The sequence below is a fragment of the Mchenga conophoros genome, linkage group LG18 (genome assembly GCF_057382185.1).
Source record: "Mchenga conophoros isolate Kocher_MC1m ecotype Shallow Benthic linkage group LG18, M_conophoros_male_GT1.1, whole genome shotgun sequence".
Lineage (NCBI taxonomy): Eukaryota > Metazoa > Chordata > Actinopteri > Cichliformes > Cichlidae > Mchenga > Mchenga conophoros.
Genome location: NC_140543.1, coordinates 21,385,294 through 21,404,046, shown reverse-complemented (window position 1 = coordinate 21,404,046; position 18,753 = coordinate 21,385,294). Strand labels below are relative to the sequence as shown.

The 18,753-nt window shown below is 43.3% G+C and overlaps 1 protein-coding gene across 2 annotated transcripts; it reads left to right on the top strand.

Annotated features, from left to right (window-relative positions):
- The first annotated feature begins 303 nt into the window (after nucleotides 1-303).
- On the top strand, nucleotides 304-18,466 carry pax3a (paired box 3a). 2 transcript variants are annotated; one of them, XM_085253866.1, is made up of 9 exons: nucleotides 304-620; nucleotides 1,160-1,395; nucleotides 1,784-1,913; nucleotides 2,158-2,301; nucleotides 11,001-11,200; nucleotides 11,760-11,925; nucleotides 12,058-12,278; nucleotides 16,089-16,349; nucleotides 17,366-18,466. In XM_085253866.1, the coding sequence occupies exons 1-9, from the start codon at nucleotides 536-538 to the stop codon at nucleotides 17,381-17,383; spliced, it is 1,461 nt and encodes a 486-aa protein (XP_085109992.1). In that variant the 5' UTR covers nucleotides 304-535; the 3' UTR covers nucleotides 17,384-18,466. The 2 variants fall into 2 exon arrangements, with proteins under 2 accessions (XP_085109992.1, XP_085109991.1); XM_085253865.1 differs by having other exon boundaries at nucleotides 12,055-12,278.
- The last annotated feature ends 287 nt before the right edge of the window (nucleotides 18,467-18,753 follow it).

Below are 18,753 nucleotides of genomic sequence, written 5' to 3'. Positions count from 1 at the left end.
CAGCAGAGCCAGGCAAGAACTATTAATCGAACAGATCTGGTGAATTTGTTTTGTTAAGAGTTGCTCTCGCTGTGAGAAGTTTCACGCACAGAAGCCTGTGACGTGACAAGCTGACCTCGTGAGGTCAGTCCAAAGACAAGAGAGGGCCCGACGTCCAATCACACAGCTCCCCCTGGCCCTGAACGTCCGGATCTTTGACCAATCAGCATGCGCGCGGTAGAGTCAGAGGGGACGGCGAGCACAGATAAAATGTTTAACTTCAATCCATCCTCGCACAGCATCTTCATAGTCCCCGCAGGACTGCCAGGGCAACCAGCACTTTGATTTAAACTCACCCCTCAGCCCACATCGATCACCGGAAAGCAACCAGTAACTCTTATGAGGAATTCGGTGCGCTGCGGTCGAGGCAACCTGTTACTCAACGAATGCAAAGAGGGCGTCTAAACTAACAAAAGAAGGAGCGTCTTGTTGGATTAAAATCTACCAAGGTAGCTACGTTAAACGTGTGAAGCGACCTGACAGAAAGTCAGGAAACATGACAGCACTTGCAGGAGGTTTACCGAGGATGATGAGGCCGACTCCCCATCAGAATTACCCGCGAGGAGGATACTCTCTAGAAGGTAAGAAACCTCATCCAGCTGCTACTGCTCGCACATCTAAAACTAAACTTCAACTTAAAGCAAAAAAACTTGAGCAAAGGTGGAAAAAGTGACTGCGGAACATCTTTAAAACTGTAAAAAACCAAAACCAAAAATAAACAAAACAAAACGAAAAACAAAAACTTGACTTTAAATGTCTGTTACTGGAGAGAAAGTCTGACTGCGCTATATGGTGATTGGTTTTGAATTTGTAATATTTCATGTCTATTTTATGCCTACTATTTAAGCATAAGTGTAGTTTTTGTGTCTAAATGTAACCTTTAAAAAACGATGTGTTTAATAACACAGTTGTCCAGCTGGCCAATATATATTTTATAAATGCTTTTACATATTTCACTGCTCTTATTCCAACATAGCCTGTCACATGAGAGTTGTGAGGAGTTGTTGTTTGTTTATTTATTTTATACATATACAGTTTCCAAAGTGTTTTGCTGAAAAGATAAGAGGCAAGTTGTCTAGTTTTCAGGTGTTTCACAAACTAAACCTCTTGTTGTCTATAGTCTCGACTCCGTTAGGACAGGGTCGGGTCAACCAGCTCGGTGGTGTCTTCATAAACGGCAGACCTCTTCCCAACCACATTCGACATAAAATAGTGGAGATGGCCCATCACGGTATCCGGCCGTGCGTCATCTCCCGTCAGCTGCGGGTGTCCCACGGCTGCGTCTCCAAAATTCTCTGCCGGTACCAGGAGACGGGTTCTATCAGACCGGGGGCCATCGGAGGCAGCAAGCCGAAGGTGAGAGACGGGACGGCTAATGTTGTGTCTGATTATTATTCAAGAGCCAGTGTCCACAGGTTATTTCAGCAAAGCTTTTCAGAACACGCTCAGACAACACATTCCCGTCAAAATAAAAATCTTCACTGTTGTTAAACTCACAGATTTAATAATCTGGAAATTTGCAATCGTTATTAAAAAATTCAACAGCTGATATTAAACCCCCCCAACCTTTTCTTTTTTAGACATTCAGCCAAAATAAAACGTGTGTCTAGAAATATGTATATATATATATATATATATATATATATATATATATATATATATATATATATATATATATATATATATATATATATATATATAAAACCCTTATTTAAAATATGATTTCTCCCTTTTCCCACCGAAGCAAACCGCTTCTCCAGAGATTGACAAGAAAATCGAAGAGTATAAGAGAGAAAACCCGGGAATGTTCAGCTGGGAAATTAGGGACAAACTACTGAAAGACGGAATCTGCGACAGAAACAACGTCCCCTCAGGTACAGACAATTATAAAATATTGTAACTATAACCGGAAGGAACGATGTGGAAAAATCATTTCATCTTCCCCGCTTAAAAGTGATGGGATCATTTTAATCAACAAAAACGAGCGCAAAATTTGTTGGTGTAAGGGATTCTGAACATTTTTTTGTTAATTATTTGATAAGGAAGTATTTTTTTAAAGAATGATTTTACTTTTTTCTTTCTTTCTGTAACTTATCCGAACTTTTCCGTCTGACTCAGTGAGCGCCATCAGCCGCGTCATGCGCTCCAAATTCGGCGGAGCTGGTGAGGATGAGGAGGAGGATGAAGAAGTCGTGAAGAGGGCGATGGAGGAAAACGAGCCACGGACGAAACACAGCATCGATGGCATTCTGGGAGATCGATGTAAGTTCTTCATTTATGATTTCAATGCGCTTTGTGCTCATGTTACTGTCCAGGAGAATGTTGATAAAGAAAAAAAAAATTAAGAAACGAATTTGAGTAGAAAAGTAAGATCTGGTTGTTTATGGCTTTTAAATGTTTAATTGTGTGTGGTCGGTTTTGTTGTCTGTAGCTTATGAGCAAGGCTTTTCAGGCTGGTGAAATCCGCTTGTGCTTTGCCGTTTGTTTGTATCAGAAAGAAAATGAATAATAATAATAATAATTTCGATATTACTTTCTGGAAATGTTTGAATTTTTAAAATCTCAGATGCTCACGCATGCGCATACACTTGTGAGAGTTAAACAAATAGTTTTTTCAAAATCAAACATTTGTGTAACTCCCAGGCCTGAGAATTTATTTCTTTTTTTAAACACTTAATCGGACACTGCGAATGAACTTCTGAGCACAAAGCATCGCGAGTCCATTTAGAGTCACACCTCGGTATGACGCACAAAAAAGCCAAACTCCAGTGAGCGGCTCAGTGGTGTACAATAAAATGCCAGGCTCTTTCAAAATAGGGAAAGAAAGGGAGGAGGAGAAAAAAAAGCTGCGCTGACAAAAGGCCGGGAGAAGACATTATGAACCCGCAATGAGCGATGAATTATTCAGGGACACCAACAGGCCCAGTGCGACCTGGTTTATAGACTCCTCCAAAAAAGTGCCAGTTTGGAGGATTTCGTCAGTGTTTACAGAACAAATCACATCAAAGGGGAAAAAAAGGGAAGAAACCAGAATCAGACAATCACCTGTTGATTTTCGACCTGTTGAGGACTGAAATGAAACTGTTGCTATTGGAGACGTGATTGAATTTATAGTTGCTACACGAGGAGTAATTATGCTGCTGTTTTAGCCTAAATAATGCAGAGTTTCCTAATATATTTCTGTTGAAATGCGAACTCTTGTTCTATTTTACCAGACGGGAATTCTTCTAAGAGGAGAAAATAAAATTAACATTGAGTTAACGCATTCCGCAGCTCACAAAAGGCTCGCAGTTTTGTGAAATGTGGAGATGTGTTAAATTCACGCCAGTCAAATCGAACGGTTCCGTTACTGTTGCGCACGGAGCTTTTATCGCCGCTTTTTGTCTTTGCGCAGCGAGCATGACGCCTTCAGCGAGCGAGCGCAGGGAAACTCTTCACTCTTCACTAGATTAAACCCGAACCCTTTTATTTCTCTCCACTTTCATCCCAGAAAAAGTCCGCCCCTTTCCTTTCCGCCTAGGGCGCATACATTTAATGGAGTGACTGTGGGCACTTCCCTCCACCAGACGAGGAACATCCACAGTATTGATCAGGCCAGCTTGCTTGTTAAACTTCTTCAACTCATTTGTAAGGGAAGGGGGGGGGGGGGGGGATACAAAATAAAAATCCGATTAGATTCTGATCGTAGATGGATACACCAGCAAATTATGATTTCATACGCATAATTTCTTCTTGACCCTGATTTGCTTCATCGCCCCAAGCCGAAGACCTAGTTGTTTAAATATGTTTAAAATGTAATTTGAATGATTTTTAGGAATTGTTTTAATTGTCAGAACAAAATAAACAAATAAATAGAAGTTTCTCCTTTCTCTCTCTCTCCACCAAATAGGTGACATCCTACACGCAATCATCTTTAAAGCACATTTCTCTATTGAGAAAAGTACAATTTCATTCTTGTCTCTTTGTGGAAGTAGTTGAGTTTTTCTTCTTTCCCCCCTCTTTTATGAGACTTCATTAGAATGTGAAAAGGGTGGTTTGGGGACTGAGAGAGTGTCTTCTGGCCAAATATTGATTAAGTAGGTGTTTGTAGAGGCTATTGTTGTGGTAGAGAGAAGCCTGTTGCTCTCTGCCCCTTTCTCTTCTACCACTATTGTTGGCTTTCCTTAAGTGCTAAGATCAAAGCTGACTCATTTAGATTTATTTGTCTGGGAAAAAAAGGACTGCTAAGGTTTGTGGGTTAAAGTATATATCAGGAAGGCCAATGGCATTGGTGAGTGGCTGGAACATTGTGGGAAAGGGTTTGATTGTTCCATTTCCTGCATAAGTGAAAGTAGACTTGACAAAGTTTAAACAGCGCGTACGGTTGAGCAAGTTGGTTTACAATTTATATATATGTGTGTATATATATTTGTTAATAAAGCAGTCAAGCAACTCATTGTATCTTGGGTGTGTGATATTTACAGGAACACTGAATTGTGCAACGCTGTTCTTGTTCTTGGGATGTGTTAATTGATAGCATCCTTTCCTCCATACTCTTAGCACTTTAGCCTTTAGCGTCATACAATTAATTAAAGTAACCAAAGTCATCGAAGCTAGAGCAGCAAGTCTTGCAGGATCCATTTATGGCAGTGGGGTGAAAGGCAAAAAGAAGAAGAAGAAGGAGGAGGCGGGGGGGGGGAAGAAAGCTCAGAAATACAAACAGTCAAAGGGATAACTTTTCTTTAAAAAGGGAGTCCCGTGGTGCCAAAATGAATGAGCTCAGTTCTTTCAAATCTGCCATGGTGAACGCAGTCAACATGTAATAATTGGTTTCATTGAGGTGCATTCCAACAATCTGCTGCCATTCTCCTGCCTCTATTGTCCAGAGGCAGGCAAATAGCCAGAGGGACAGGAGGAATCAAGTGCTGACAAAACATGAAAGATTTAGCTGCTTTTGTCAAAGGAGCTGAGTAGGACTTTGTTTGTGTAAATAAACTGGGTTACTGGCTCCCTGTGATTTTGGCATGGCTTTTGAATGAGGGGGAAATTTGGAGAGCGAGGAGAGCAGAAAGTCTGCAACTGCGTTCAGGCCTGTGCCGTATTTTAAAGCGGTCAGAAATGCGTATGTAATATAGGTTGATCTGAACCGCCAACAAAGGAGAAGCTATTGCAATAACAAACTTCCGCACGTAGCCGGCTACATACAGGCTCTTTAATCCAATTTTCAAGTTTCATAACTTAGGCTCTCATGAGGCATCTAAGTATATAAACAGATAACATTTCGGGCACACACAGGGAACAGAGGCATCCAGGCAACATAGCAATAACCCTTAACTGTAAACAGAGAGAGAGATTTTGTAGAACATGCGACTGGAGTTTTGGAGGAGACAGGAGACAGAAGGCCTCAGTGCAACCAGAGGAATGTCTGCTATAGCCACATTTCCATTTTCCTCTCAGGGCTGGATAATGGAAAAATTTATATGTGGGGCTCACTCTGTGTTTTCCTGTGTTGAGAGTGCTTATGATGCTTATTTATCCTGTTAGACTGCTGGGAAAACAGCCCAAATTCATAGATGGATGGGTGGATAGATACTTCTTTGCCCTTCTACTCTACTTAAAATACTCAGCACTTTCACATTTTGCTAGTCGGCACCACTCTCAACGCTCTCTCCTGCTCCAAAAAAGAATGGAAAAAATCCACACTGGCTGATCTGCAACTGAATGCAGACTCTATGCTTCATTAAAGCCTCTTTCTCTGTTGGCACCCACATTGTGATCCTCCAATATTAATTCAAAGGACAATTAATGAATGCGGGCCAACTTTGAAGTAATGGGCTGGGGTCCTGCCCTGAGCCGGCCCCTCGGCGCTGATGTACTCTCTGCATTCTCCCCACTAACCCCAAAGACACTGTGAAGTTACTGAAAAAGAAGCATCGAGCAATAGAAGGTCAAGGAGAGGAGCCCCAGTAGAAAAAGAGCTCTCTATTTTCTTGGAAGTATTAGCCAAGCAAAAGTCTGTGATGGGGAGGATAAAGGAGCGAGGAGAGAAAAGGGTCGGGAGCGAGGGGACTCTCCAAAGAAGAGCCACAATGGGATAGTTAATTGAGTAAAGCCAGACAGCGTTGTCAATCACTTAACTTTGTTTAGCCTCAGGTTTTGTGAAGCAGTTTCATCCAGCACATTGCACATTACGGACGTGCCAACGCAACTCTGCTGCTGTTTTGATTTATTTCTTTTTCTCACTCTGAACAAGGAAGACAACATTTTTTTTAAGTAAAGAAATGTGTGTTCTAGTTTCCAGCTTATTTCCTACCATTTAAGTAAAAATAAATAAATAAATCATAGACATTTGTAGGGTCTGAAAAATTAAAGTGTGGAATGTGTTGATGGTTTTTCTCTCTGAGTATCTGTGCAGTTTTGTTGCAGGGTCAGTGGCGAGGCTGACTCCGCTGCGGTGCTGTGTGTGTGAAAAGGTCAGGGGCTAACCTGGGGTCACTTCACTGTTAAAACTATCAGGCCCCAGGAAATGAGGTTATGATAATGTTTGGGAAAAGCTGTCAACGGACAAACCAGTGTCAGGATGTTACACCGAAGGATCCATGACGCACAAATAACCTTCTTTTTGTAACACGTACATCTTTCCTGCATCCGAGAACCATGTTCCGGCTGTCCTGCGTCAGGTAATTGGTTCGGGTGTCTGTTTTGCCTAACAGGGCAGAGCTGATGGGGAGCTCTGCTGGTTGGTCTCTGTGTGACTGGAACGTGCGGCAGACTGGCCTGTTGCTGCAGCCCTGCGTGGGTTCTTTGCAGTTGCTTTGTCCGTGCCCCGAGGGTGGAAATGCCACCGTGAAACTGTCACCTAACTGCACTGCGGTGGAACTAAATAATAACCACCGCACACTGGGCACACATAATAGCCACGCAGGGCCATTTGTGCTTTTTTTGTCACCCTCACCGATATTAGACAGAGATACATCTTTCAACTTCATATTGCCGGCTATTTCTTTGTCCGTTAAGTGCTAACCTCCTCCGCTTATTCGCTCCATTTTTTTTTCTATGTCCATCACATCATCATCTCTCACTTTTTCTCCCCCCCCCCCCTTTTTTTTTTTTTTTTCCCAGGCAGCTGCGGGTTCCTGGGGGCTCTTTAGCAAGTCAAGTGAGCAGCCCACTCACTCCCAATTCCCCCTTAACTGTTAACCCCAGCTGAGCCCATAAGCTGTCAGTTAACCATTCTTTCCCTCAGTGCATCTGCTCGCTCTGGCTCTATGTGGCATGCCACTATTTTATTCAGTGGCCCATTCGCACTGTGCTCTGTGGCCTGAAAGGGCCACATCTACTTCCTTGGGCAAATAGCTAGTTCATTTGTCTCTTCTGCCCTTTGTTTTGTGTTGCGAACACATGTCACCAGCTCAATTACCTTCTCTATTAACAGCCCCTGGAGGACGGGCTAAGCCAGCCCCTATCAAGATGAGACTATAAACTGCCACATATGCTCTGCTTCGCTTTCTCTTTCCTCTGTGTTTCCTCATCCCCTCGTTTCCCTCTTCATTTGAGACTTTCTCGTCTTTTTTGATTTCTTACTTTATTCCTTCCTTCAGTATGTACTTTGAGTCTCTCTCACACTTCTCTCTCCACCTCTTTGGTTTGTTTCTCGTTTCAAAGTGCATGTGTGTAAATTTATATGCATGTATGAGCGCAGTGTCTCTTCATATTAACATCTCTTGAAAGGGTAAGTGGAGGGGGGGGGGTGAATGCTTGGCAAGGCAAGCCCTGGCCGAGGTAGTTTCTGCAATACACAAGAGCAGCCTTTATTCCTAACAGTCGAAACCCTCTCTTGGGTTTTTTTGGCTTGTTTGAGGCACTCCTGCTGCAGGTGAAGCTAATGGAACTGGACATTCCCCAAGTTCACATCTGTGACCCTCTGGAGTTTATCTTCCCTGCCTGTCAGTCTCCTCTCTCGATCAATATGTGGTTGGGTTTATCTTGCATGGTGGGTCTGCAGCACTGTCCTTGCCCTCTGCATTTTATCTGCCTGCACGCTCGTCTGTGAATACACTTGTTTTTTTTTTTTTTGTTTTTTTTTTGTCTTGAATTTCTGATCAGGGAAAGGAACCTGTTGAATTCACTTGTTGAGCTCCTTAAACTGCGATAAACACAGTCATATCTGTTCTGCTATCTGAACTAGCTTCTTATTAGTTTATTATACTACATCTTGCTCTCTTTTGAAACAACTGTTTCGTGGATTATTCTTCAGCAACCTCAATTTCCGCTTGTGGGATAATAATCTATCTTTCTGTTTGGACGCCCGTCAGAGCCAGAGCCAAACTGTGAGGAGCGATGGAGTATTTTCAGCTCCCCGGTGCTTTAGCTCCAGCGTAAAATTTGATTTGGGTGTTTAAGTAAGGAGGTCGAGGCCTTCCTTTGTGCGGTTAGTATCCTCTTCTGTCGTTTTGTTGCAGGGAATGTGTGGGAACAAGCCTGCTTCTGCATCAGCATGCCTTAAAAACTGATGTCAGTGCAGGAAAGTGTTTTTAAAAAAAAAGTCAAAGATGCAGATGCAATGATGGGAGAGCAGAAGACAAGAGCAGTGAAGTAAATTGATGAGATTTAAGGGACAGGTCCTAAAGAATAACCAGCACCCCAATTTGCCTTAGCTTGGCACCCAGCACGCCTTCCCCATCATCTTCTTCAGGTGCCTTCAGCCTCCCATCTCCTCACCATGTCAACCCTTCAACTCCCCATCCCCCAACTTTGTGCCCCTCAGGCCATGGAGGGAGGGGATGAAGGGGTGCTCCCCTGCTGTGCCCCTCCACAGCCCTCAGTAGCCCTTCTCCAGACTCCTTTGTGCCCCCCCCCCCTTTCTCCCTCCCACTCTTCATTCCCCCACTCAGCCCCTGGCTCTACAGCCCCCATCTCACCCTTCAGCCCCCTCCACTCCCCTGCTGGGCAGGTGACAGGCCCCTGAATGCGGGCCCGGGCGTCCCTGATGGCTCCTACAGATGGAGCGTGGTAATCGGTCCAATAGAGCCCTGCCACAGGCTTTTCCCTGCAAAGATACAAAGGCCTGGCCACATAACAACCCCCCCCCCCCCCCCCCCCCCCCAAAAAAAAAGAAAGACAGTGAGAGAGGAAGAGAGAAAAAGAGAGAGAGCATGCTAGAGGATGACAAAAGCAACACTGTCATTTACCATTAAGGACACTCTGTGACGGACTGTTTTCTTAGTAGTTACTAATAATAAAAACAGGGAGGGAAAGGAGAAGGAAAGACAGAAATAAAAGGTAAAAGGGTGCAGGCGAGGAGATCCACCCCCAACCTTGTAGTTAACATGATATACAATGCCAATGGGGAGCTTTCTCCTCTGAGGAGTTTTATGAGTTCGCCTTCCCTCCCTCAAGAATTTTTTGCGTTTCTTTGCCGTCATTCATTGTCTTTTTTTTTCTTTCCTTCTCTGTTCGCCCATTATTAAAATGGTAATGGCACTGGATATAGCTGTGCTCGCTTCCTCATCTTGAGATGTACTCTCCTCAAGTTGCTGATTTATAGAAAATGCACAGAGAAATACAAAATAAGTTTCCTTTTATAAGCAAAGTTTTACTTTAATCCAAAGTCTCTCTTTGTGTCGGACATGTATTTTACATATAAAATGTGCTTCAGTGCGTCTCAGGCCAAACTTTACCTGGAAAAAAACAACACAAAAAACAGCCCATGCTCAGAGTTGCACTTTCCAAACCTATTGAAGCATCCAACCAATCACTGATCGCCTATACACCTACGTGGCACCCTCAGTCCAAATGTAATAAAGAGCTCTTCTCAGCATCAGAATCTTGTGTGCTGGCGGTCCTTATCACAGCAGCATTCCCTCAGGCCAAATCCGTGTGTAATGCCTGGTCAGACACACACTGGCAACCAGCACAAACATTTCCTGCTTGGCTCCAGAGACTCCAGAGGCGAGGGGAGATCTCTGCCTTAGCCCCCACCCCCTCCTTGTTGTCTGACTTGGCACTTTTTAATTAAAGCTTTAAATCTGAAGGGCAGAGGGAGAATGTCTGTCTGTTTGGGGGGGAATAGCCAAGCTTCGGTCTTCTGCTGAAGCCTTTCTGCTGCTTACACCTGTCCGTCTGGTTTTGAGCCACTTATTTCGTCTCCCTCGGCGTAGAGGTGTTTGCTGCATAGTTTGAGTGTCGAAAAGGTGCAGTGAACCCTCCTCATGAGCTTTAAGGGGTCCCTCTGGGGTGGATTTGGAAGTGGATTCCAACTCTGTCTTATTTCCATCTGTTTTTGACACATTGTCACAGTCTACATTCACCGAGTGAAAACCCGTAGCTCAGGCGCAGCAGATGCATGTTTGTGAGTGTGCATATGAGTGAGAATGATGGGGGGGGGGGGGGGGGGGGGATTGCACACACGTAATGGTGGACAATGGAAGACTGTCACGCTAGTTTGTGGAGCTTAATCATTATTTAATAGATGGGCAACCTCCCCCTCAAAATTCAGAAATGGTTGTCTATGGTCTCAAGCATTCAATGATTCCCTTCTTCTGCTGAATTAGGTCCCAATGGCTGTCTCCCAGTTACCCAGTTGCTCTCTCCTGCCCTCAACTGAACAAACAGATTAAGAAGCACCTGCAAAAGGCTGACTGCCTTTCACTATGGGACCCTATCGGCATAGGACACAGCATGGCTAAGACTGGAAGAGACACAGTGTCCCAGGGAATGGATACCCCAGAGAGATGTAGTCCTCTTTAATCCATGTTCAAGCAGCCTCTGGCTTTTGATCCCCTCAGGAACCACTGAGGAGTTTAAGGGAGCAGGAGGATACAATCTAAAGTGGCTCTGCACCATGTGTTGCACTCAGCACAATCTATTGTATCAGATCCTGCTATTGTACCCCAGCTTAGTATTTACTACAGTGTTTCATTCTGTGTCAGCCTGACTCCTCTGAATATCGAATTAACACAGAGTTTGTTTCCTGATCCCAGCCAGTCACTCAGACGAGGGCTCCGATGTGGACTCCGAGCCGGGTCTGCCTTTGAAGAGGAAGCAGCGTCGGAGTCGGACTACCTTCACGGCAGAACAGCTAGAGGAGCTGGAGAGGGCTTTCGAACGCACGCACTACCCTGACATCTATACGCGAGAGGAGCTGGCTCAGCGGGCCAAACTCACCGAGGCTCGAGTTCAGGTTAGACCCACGCACGCAAAAGTTTTGGAGACCTGAATCTTGACAGTATAGCAGTGTGTCAGTCCGTCATGACTTTGTGTCACATGGGCATTAAATAGCCTTGAGATGTTGCCACGCATTCCTCACAGCTATTAGACATGTGTTCCTCTAAAAACCCTTGACCCTTTGCCCCTGCACATGCAGACAGACAAAATGCAGATTCACTACAGCCACCGTGTGTGAAAACAGTGTCCTATTTTTGGCAAACTCCTCAAAAAGCGCTATGTTAAGATCATCAAATATCACAAAATAGACTCTTGTTTAAGACGGTTTCCTAATTATAGGGTTTAACAACCGTAACAACCCTCCAGCCTTATCTGAACCCAGCGACCAGCCATGGCACACAAAGCAGTAATGTGTGTCATTTCACTTCACTTTACAAATGTTAAGATCTCTGTCAGTTCAGCTCCTTGTAATCACACCGACTGGCCTGGCATGTGCACATATACCTTCACTGGCCTGATGGCAAACCCTATTGGGTTAGGAGAAAAATAAACACTTGCCTATGTTACTCTCTCAGGTGTGGTTCAGTAACCGAAGAGCCCGGTGGAGGAAGCAAGCAGGGGCTAATCAACTGATGGCGTTCAACCACCTCATCCCTGGTGGTTTCCCCCCATCAGCTATGCCCGGTTTGCAACCCTATCAACTGTCAGACAGCCCCTACCCTCAGACTTCTATAGCTCAAGGTGAGCATAGCTGAACGAATCTGAGCATACCTGAGTAATGATTTTGCAGATTTCTTCTTATCGCACATGTTTGTGTTTTTATAAGAATAATTGGATTTTAAATAAAATGTTTCATCTAATTTTATCCAGCAGCTTCTGAGCAGCCCAGTACAGTCCACCGACCGCAGCCTCTACCACCCACCTCTGTGCACCAGAGTGGGCTCAGCTCCTCAGCCAGTTCCCAGGATGGGAGCTCTGCGTACTGCCTGTCTTCTGGTCGACACGGCTTCTCAGGATATTCAGAAAACTTTGTGGCCCCAGCAGGACACACCAACGCCGTCAACCCGACCATCAGCAACAGCCTCTCACCGCAGGTCAGTCTGCCAATCTGTTGTTAAAATACACAGCAATACATTTATCGCCAAGTTATTGTACTTCTGCATAAACAAACATTAATTAGACTGAAATACAAGCACACACCTATCCACACATAGCAAAAAAAGAAGCAGTCCTTCGCTGCGGTTCGAGAAGTCCACCATATGTTGGAATAATGACACACGGGCACTCGCACTTCTGTGTGTGGCCTCATAGACAGCTTTGCAGCGACACAGACGACACCTTGTTAGGCTAAAGAACTCGGTAGCTTTTCATTTTTGTTTATTCCGACGGGTAGCTTGATGAATTTAAAATGTGGCAAACGTCAGTCTTTGGAGGGGCAGAAAGGACCAGACGTGAGGAAGGATGTACGGATGTCGGATGATGACACAAATCAAAACTGAAAAGACAATTATGGTCGATTACACAGTCATCAGTGTCCATCAGTGGCTCCCTACCAGCTCAGAAGATAGACTAACAGGCGTAAAACGAGCTTTTAACCGCCACAAAGGGTGGCGGGCTCACATGCAATGCATGCTGAGTCTTAATTCCCATGAGAGAGAATCTCAGACTCCTGTCAGGCTCAGATAAAAAAACAGCTCCGGGCAGGTTTCTTACTTTGTGAATGCCTGAGGATGTATATACCGAGAAAAAAGAAGAAGAAGAGCTTTGTTGTGGCCACTGAGGTGCACAGTTAGAAAGCAGTAGGTGGCACCATTGTGGCTGAAGCTATAACTGACCACTTTGGCAAACATCTGAAACATCTGGTTTTAAATGCATTCAAAGTTAGTCATGTCTGCTAACTCATAATTTGTAAATGGTACGCAAGCTTGCTGGTAGCAGCCTTCCTGTAACTGAGCTCATGCTTGTGGGCTGAGTTTCCTGCACCCACAGGGTCACCAATGGACTTTAACTCCAATAAAGAGGCCAAAGGTGCTGTGGCCTCATGGATGGTTTCAACATTAACCTTAGTGGGCCGCTCTGCATTTAAACGGACATCTCATCTTGCAAATCGGACGGCATGCCTCGAATGTTTTCTCAGTCTGGAATTGCAATCACTGAATGTTCCAGTGTCTTAATTGATTGGAATGAAGTAATCTAGCCCTTCGTAACAAGGTGTGTAATTTATGTAAATGACTCACTTTGTTGGCTAATTTGTTTTAATTTATGTATCCATTGCAGCTGTTTGAATGTACATTACAATGCGTTTTTCTCGATTTCAGATGAGGATAGAATTAATTTCCCGATTTTAACTTAATAAGGCAGAGAAAATGAGAATTTATTAAATTCTATGACATTGATAGTTAATACCTCAAGACCTCTCTGCACTCAGAAAACTTTACTTCTTCAGTTTCGTCATATAGCTACGTAGCTTGGTCAAATTTGTATCAAATCCTTGCTGGATTTATCCGTTTATCTGACCTCCAAATTTGTCTATAATATCTGATCTACTCTACTGGATCCTTCAGACGTTTCGGGGTTTCATTCAACTCCAGATATGGAGAGGACCGTGGAGTTTTGATATGGATAAGGTTTACTTTAGATAGATGATATTCTTGTCTGAACAGTTAGCTCTGCTTTGGGAGTAGCGTTCACGCCAGTGGTTTCCCTTTCTCCTGTGTCTCGCTGCTGATCTGGTGCATACCAAAGCAATCCTTTCTCACCAAGGAAGCAAGCGGCCAGGATTTGCACCCCCCCGAGTCCTAATCTCCGGAACAACCTCAAAACAGACACATACTACCAGGACCTGATGCTGTTTCAGTTGGAGACAGAGAGGGCATGAGTACCTAGATCAGACAGAAAGCCATGCAAATACAACGCAAACTAACCTTTGCACACACATGGTGCATGCATTTCAACACAATCATGTGTACTATATGTTTTATTTTGTAAAGAAACACCACGTGGGGAAAAATGTTAAAAAAAATAAATCTTAATTTAATCAGGCAGTCTGAGAACAAAATCTATTTTACAATAACAGACCAGAGAACATGAAAGACTCACAAGAACAAAACTGGATGAAGACACAATCAAGGAATCCTTAAATACAATTCGTAGATTCATAGCAAAAACATGCACGGGGAATATCTAAGATTAAGTATTCATTGGATATTGAGCTGCAATTTGGTAGGAACGGGGGAGAGGGATGTGAGAGTGTAAATGAATACCAACAGTGAGAAATCCATCCAAACTTTTCATACAGCGAAGAACGATGGGTGTGAAATTTGTCATCTCATTTTTTTTCTTTTTTCTGGGCTACATTACAATACAAATGATCTCACATGGCCAAAGACACAATAGCTTTAAGGCTGAAGGTACTGCGACATGCAAGGCCTAGTTTCATTCATTATTAATCAAATATTAACTAAAAAATAAAACGTCTTAATTACTAAAACATGACTGAATTGTATTGTTTGAAATCTACGTAAACAGAAGTTGAGATATCAGCCTTGCGTGTTCAAAAATATTTAGACTGCACAAATGGAAACTAAATACTAAAGGGGAAAAAAGAAAAAATATGTAAAAATAACTGAAGAAATTAAATAGTTTGAACTAATATAGCAGCTTTTAATCTTAACTAAGTTCAATTAAATGCATCGCAGTGCATTTCTGATTGACAAACGACTCATACAACAAGGGTGGAAAACAAGGTGCTGGCCTGCCATTTGAATTAAATGGAGTTCAGTGTCTTGTCCAGTATGTTGATAAGCTGGGGATCAAACTGGCAACCATGCCACTAGAAGACTGCACTTTTTATCACCTGAGCCACGGCCACCCTCAAAGCTGCCTCTGTAGCATACATGTGCGTGTGTGCGCCAACTGACTGTCCGCTGTGAAAGCCTTTGTTTTTTAAACCACTTGGCGCTACTCATTCTTTATCTTTTTCTTTTCAGTTAGACAGTTCCTGGTTTTGCTCTTGGCTTCGGCTCTGCGTCCTCCTACACGGACTGTAATTCTTGTTCTCCCTTTTTGTCCATTTTTAGACATTTTAATGACTTCACTTTGCCTCTCACGCAAACCTTTGTGCAGCTGTTCCCGGTGGATCATTGATACCCCTACATCCCTGACATCGGAGCAAAAAACTGCTAATACACATACACGTGCGCATGCAAACACCTACTGCTGCATGCTTGTAGGAGATGTAGCGCTCAGACACATATGCAAACACACCCCACCCCTCAATCCCACCTAACCTTTGACCTCTTCGCCCTCACAAGGACACTGTGGTTTTTGTCTCAAGAGAAAGTGAGATGATTAAGGGAAAGTGAAAGCGTGAAAGTGAAATTTGCTTTTTTTTTTTTAGGCAGAATTTAAGCAAAAATAAACATCACGTTCTCAGCGTTTTTGTTTTTAAAATCAACACTGAGCAAATTTAGACACTTTCTTTTTTGTTGGTTTAATTTCAAGGAAATGCTACGAGTTGGCTAGTGTAAACAATGAGAGAAAAATACTCCAATATTTTTATTAACCTGCTTCTGCAAATACGACATAAGAACTATAGCAGATTCCACTAGTGGGCTAAAGCTTTGGCCACTGTTAGCTTCCTATTCCAAATAAAGAGAACCATATGTGTGACGGAAGCTAGTAATAATGTATTTATGACAGTGAACGGGGGGAGAGAAGGAGCGCTTACACTTCAGCCCACCTGTGTGGAGTGGATAAAATGAGTGTATGATACTGCCTTGGGATTTTTCAAAATTTACTTTGCAATATATTTTATTTTGAAGGTCACGCTGTAAGTAGAAAATCTCTTCAATTAAATCCAGTTCCTGTTCTAAACAATCAAGACTTCCTCTGTCTGCCTTCAGGTGATGGGCCTATTGAATCCAGGTGGAGTACCACATCAGTCCCAGAGTGACTTTGCCCTTTCCCCATTGACTGGGAGCCTGGAGCCCAATGGTGGTATGGCTGCTAGCTGTCATGGTTCCCAGCGCCTGGAGGCTCTACCAGGCCTGACCAGCATGCCCGCCCTGCCTAGCACTCAGTCTTACTGCCCGCCCTCCTACTCCTCCTCAGCCTATGTGGACCACCACCCTTCCTACCAGTATGGACAGTACAGTCAGAGCAAGGTACAATGTAATTTTTTAAATTTTTGTTATAATATTGTAACAAAAACACTAATTCATACCGACTTCCAACCTGATTTAGGTTTGTTTAAAGGCCTAAACCATAACCTCTGCTTTAATTGCGCAGATCCTTCTGATGAGTGAGCTTCTCAAATCGCCCAGCACTGCGCTGAAATTACATTAAACTTTAGGGAATGCTTGCAGCGCGGTTACCTCAGTTTACATTACCATCATCGGGCTATCCACGTGGCCCGAAGCTTATCCCAGCACACACGTTTTCACTCACTGTCCTTTCGTGACCCCTGCGTATGATGAGCTTGCCCATCAAATCCTCAGTCTAGCTCACCTAGCCATGTAATGACCCCTGTGTAACAAAGATCGCCGCCAAAATGAAAGGACTCGTGTCTCGAAGTGCGTTTGACAGGCCAGAGGGGAGTGTGCAGTCTGCTGTTAGGCCTGATCTGAAGTACACTACCAAAATGTTGACTGGCCCATCAGTGGCAACATCTTGATGTCATTAATTTAGTCAGTCCTGGGAGGGACTCATATGTAGCTGGGGGGTGGGGGGGGGGGGGCAAATGGATGTGTGTCTATGTGTGTGCAGGCGTGTACGTGTATCTGCATAAAAGCAGGGTAAGAGGCTTTTTAACAGGGGGTGATTATGGCCCTTGGCAGGTCCGGATTAGAACCATGTGTCCCACTGGAGGTCAGATTTAGAGTTGTTATTGATCAGTGAAGCAGTGCCAGAGATCCAGGCTAAGGCTCTGTCTCGGCGCAGTGTAACCAACCTCACCAAGTACAAACTATGTCCAGACTTATTCTCAGAGCTTTCTCAAAGCTTCTCATTCCGAAGTTTACCAAAGGGTCCCAGATTTCTTTCCCACCTGCTCTCACCATCCCTCCCTACCAACATCACGTCTCACATTTAACTGTCCATTTCACACTTAAACCTCCATGAGATTTTCTGTTGTATGTAAATAAAATAAACAAATAAAATAAACTTTTTATGTTCCCCTTAGGTGCCTTTTATTATTTGAAGCTCCCAAGGTGGTGTGAAGAAGAGGTTTGCCAGGCCTCGCTGACATTTGTCACTGGAAAACACCACCAGCCGCTGCCTCTGACAACTTCCCCAGGACAGCAAGACATAGTGTGGGGGCTAAAGCGATTCAGACATTCTCCTTTGGCAAGAAGTGAACGTTCTGAGATGAAGGTGAAGTGATGAAGGTAGTTGTCTGGGATAATCAGAACCAAAGGCACGGTTGCTCTTGTTACCCGACACTTGCTTTGCTTGTGTGTCATGTCATGCTCCAAGAACCAAGCGCTGATCATTCACCATACTTCAAGAGGAAAAGTAGGAGGGCGGGGATATGAGAAGTAATTCCACTCAAGACCTTTTAGTATTTTTATTTTTTAAACATGTAGCAGAGATGCAAGCTAAGGTAGACTTCATAAGAACTTCTGCTCTTCTAAGAATGTCTTCATCAAAACCGTGTCATGGAAAATGATATTAACTGTAAATTAAGTAACTCTTTGGCGATCAACGTGTGATTACACCGGGAAAACCAGCAAGAACACATGAACTGAAGCCACGTGGAGTCATTGTGAATCCGCTGCAACCCAAAGAAAGTGCAATACAGTCATACCTCATGTAATGTAAATGAACGTGCATCAAATGTTCCCCAGTTATAACCTCAAAAACACACTCTGTCTTCGTAATGTCATTCATTTTGGGTTGTACGCACTGAGCAATCAGGGGAAGTCATCAAGCGATGAATGATAGAACATATAGTTGTGATGTCATTAAGCCAAAAAAAAAAAGAAAAAAAAATTCTCTGCCAGTGAATACATTATTCAGTTTGACAGTTAATTTTTGCTTTTGCATGTGTTTAACTAGTTTTTTTTTCTTTTTATAAGGAACTTGCAAATATTACTTCCACTTCCTATTTATTTAGTCTTCATGTGTCTTTTCTGTACGTCCTCCTGTACAAGCACATGTAAGTGCTTCAGTAAGTCTTACATAATGCTCATTCGTTATGTTTTTTTTCTTTTTTTACACTCTTCATTTACAATGGCGTAAAACTGTTTTGTTGGTAAAAACATTTTGTGTAAAATATAGCACTATTTACTATTTATAATAAACGCATAAAAGTGGACAGTTGTAACACTGAATTGTGTAATTTGTGGAATGCATTTAAAAACATAGGCATGGATAAACTGTTTATCTGCACCTATCTACAACAGAATAATATATGAATAAATCAGCCCCCAGAATCTTACTACCTTTACAGAGAATAAATTTGGGGGGGGGGGACCTCTAAAAATGGTAAGAAGAAGGTTAAAAAGAATCTGATGGCGTAAAGCACCTTGGAGCGACTAAAAGTTCTTTCATAGTGTTTCATAGTTTCCT

Excerpts from the sequence above, each read along its gene's own strand:
- pax3a (XM_085253865.1), top strand. The coding sequence starts at position 536 with ATGACAGCACTTGCAGGAGGTTTACCGAGGATGATGAGGCCGACTCCC. Across the intron at positions 1,396-1,783 it reads TCGGAGGCAGCAAGCCGAAG|CAAACCGCTTCTCCAGAGAT; the intron begins GTGAGAGACGGG and ends TTCCCACCGAAG. Across the intron at positions 11,201-11,759 it reads TCACCGAGGCTCGAGTTCAG|GTGTGGTTCAGTAACCGAAG; the intron begins GTTAGACCCACG and ends TTACTCTCTCAG.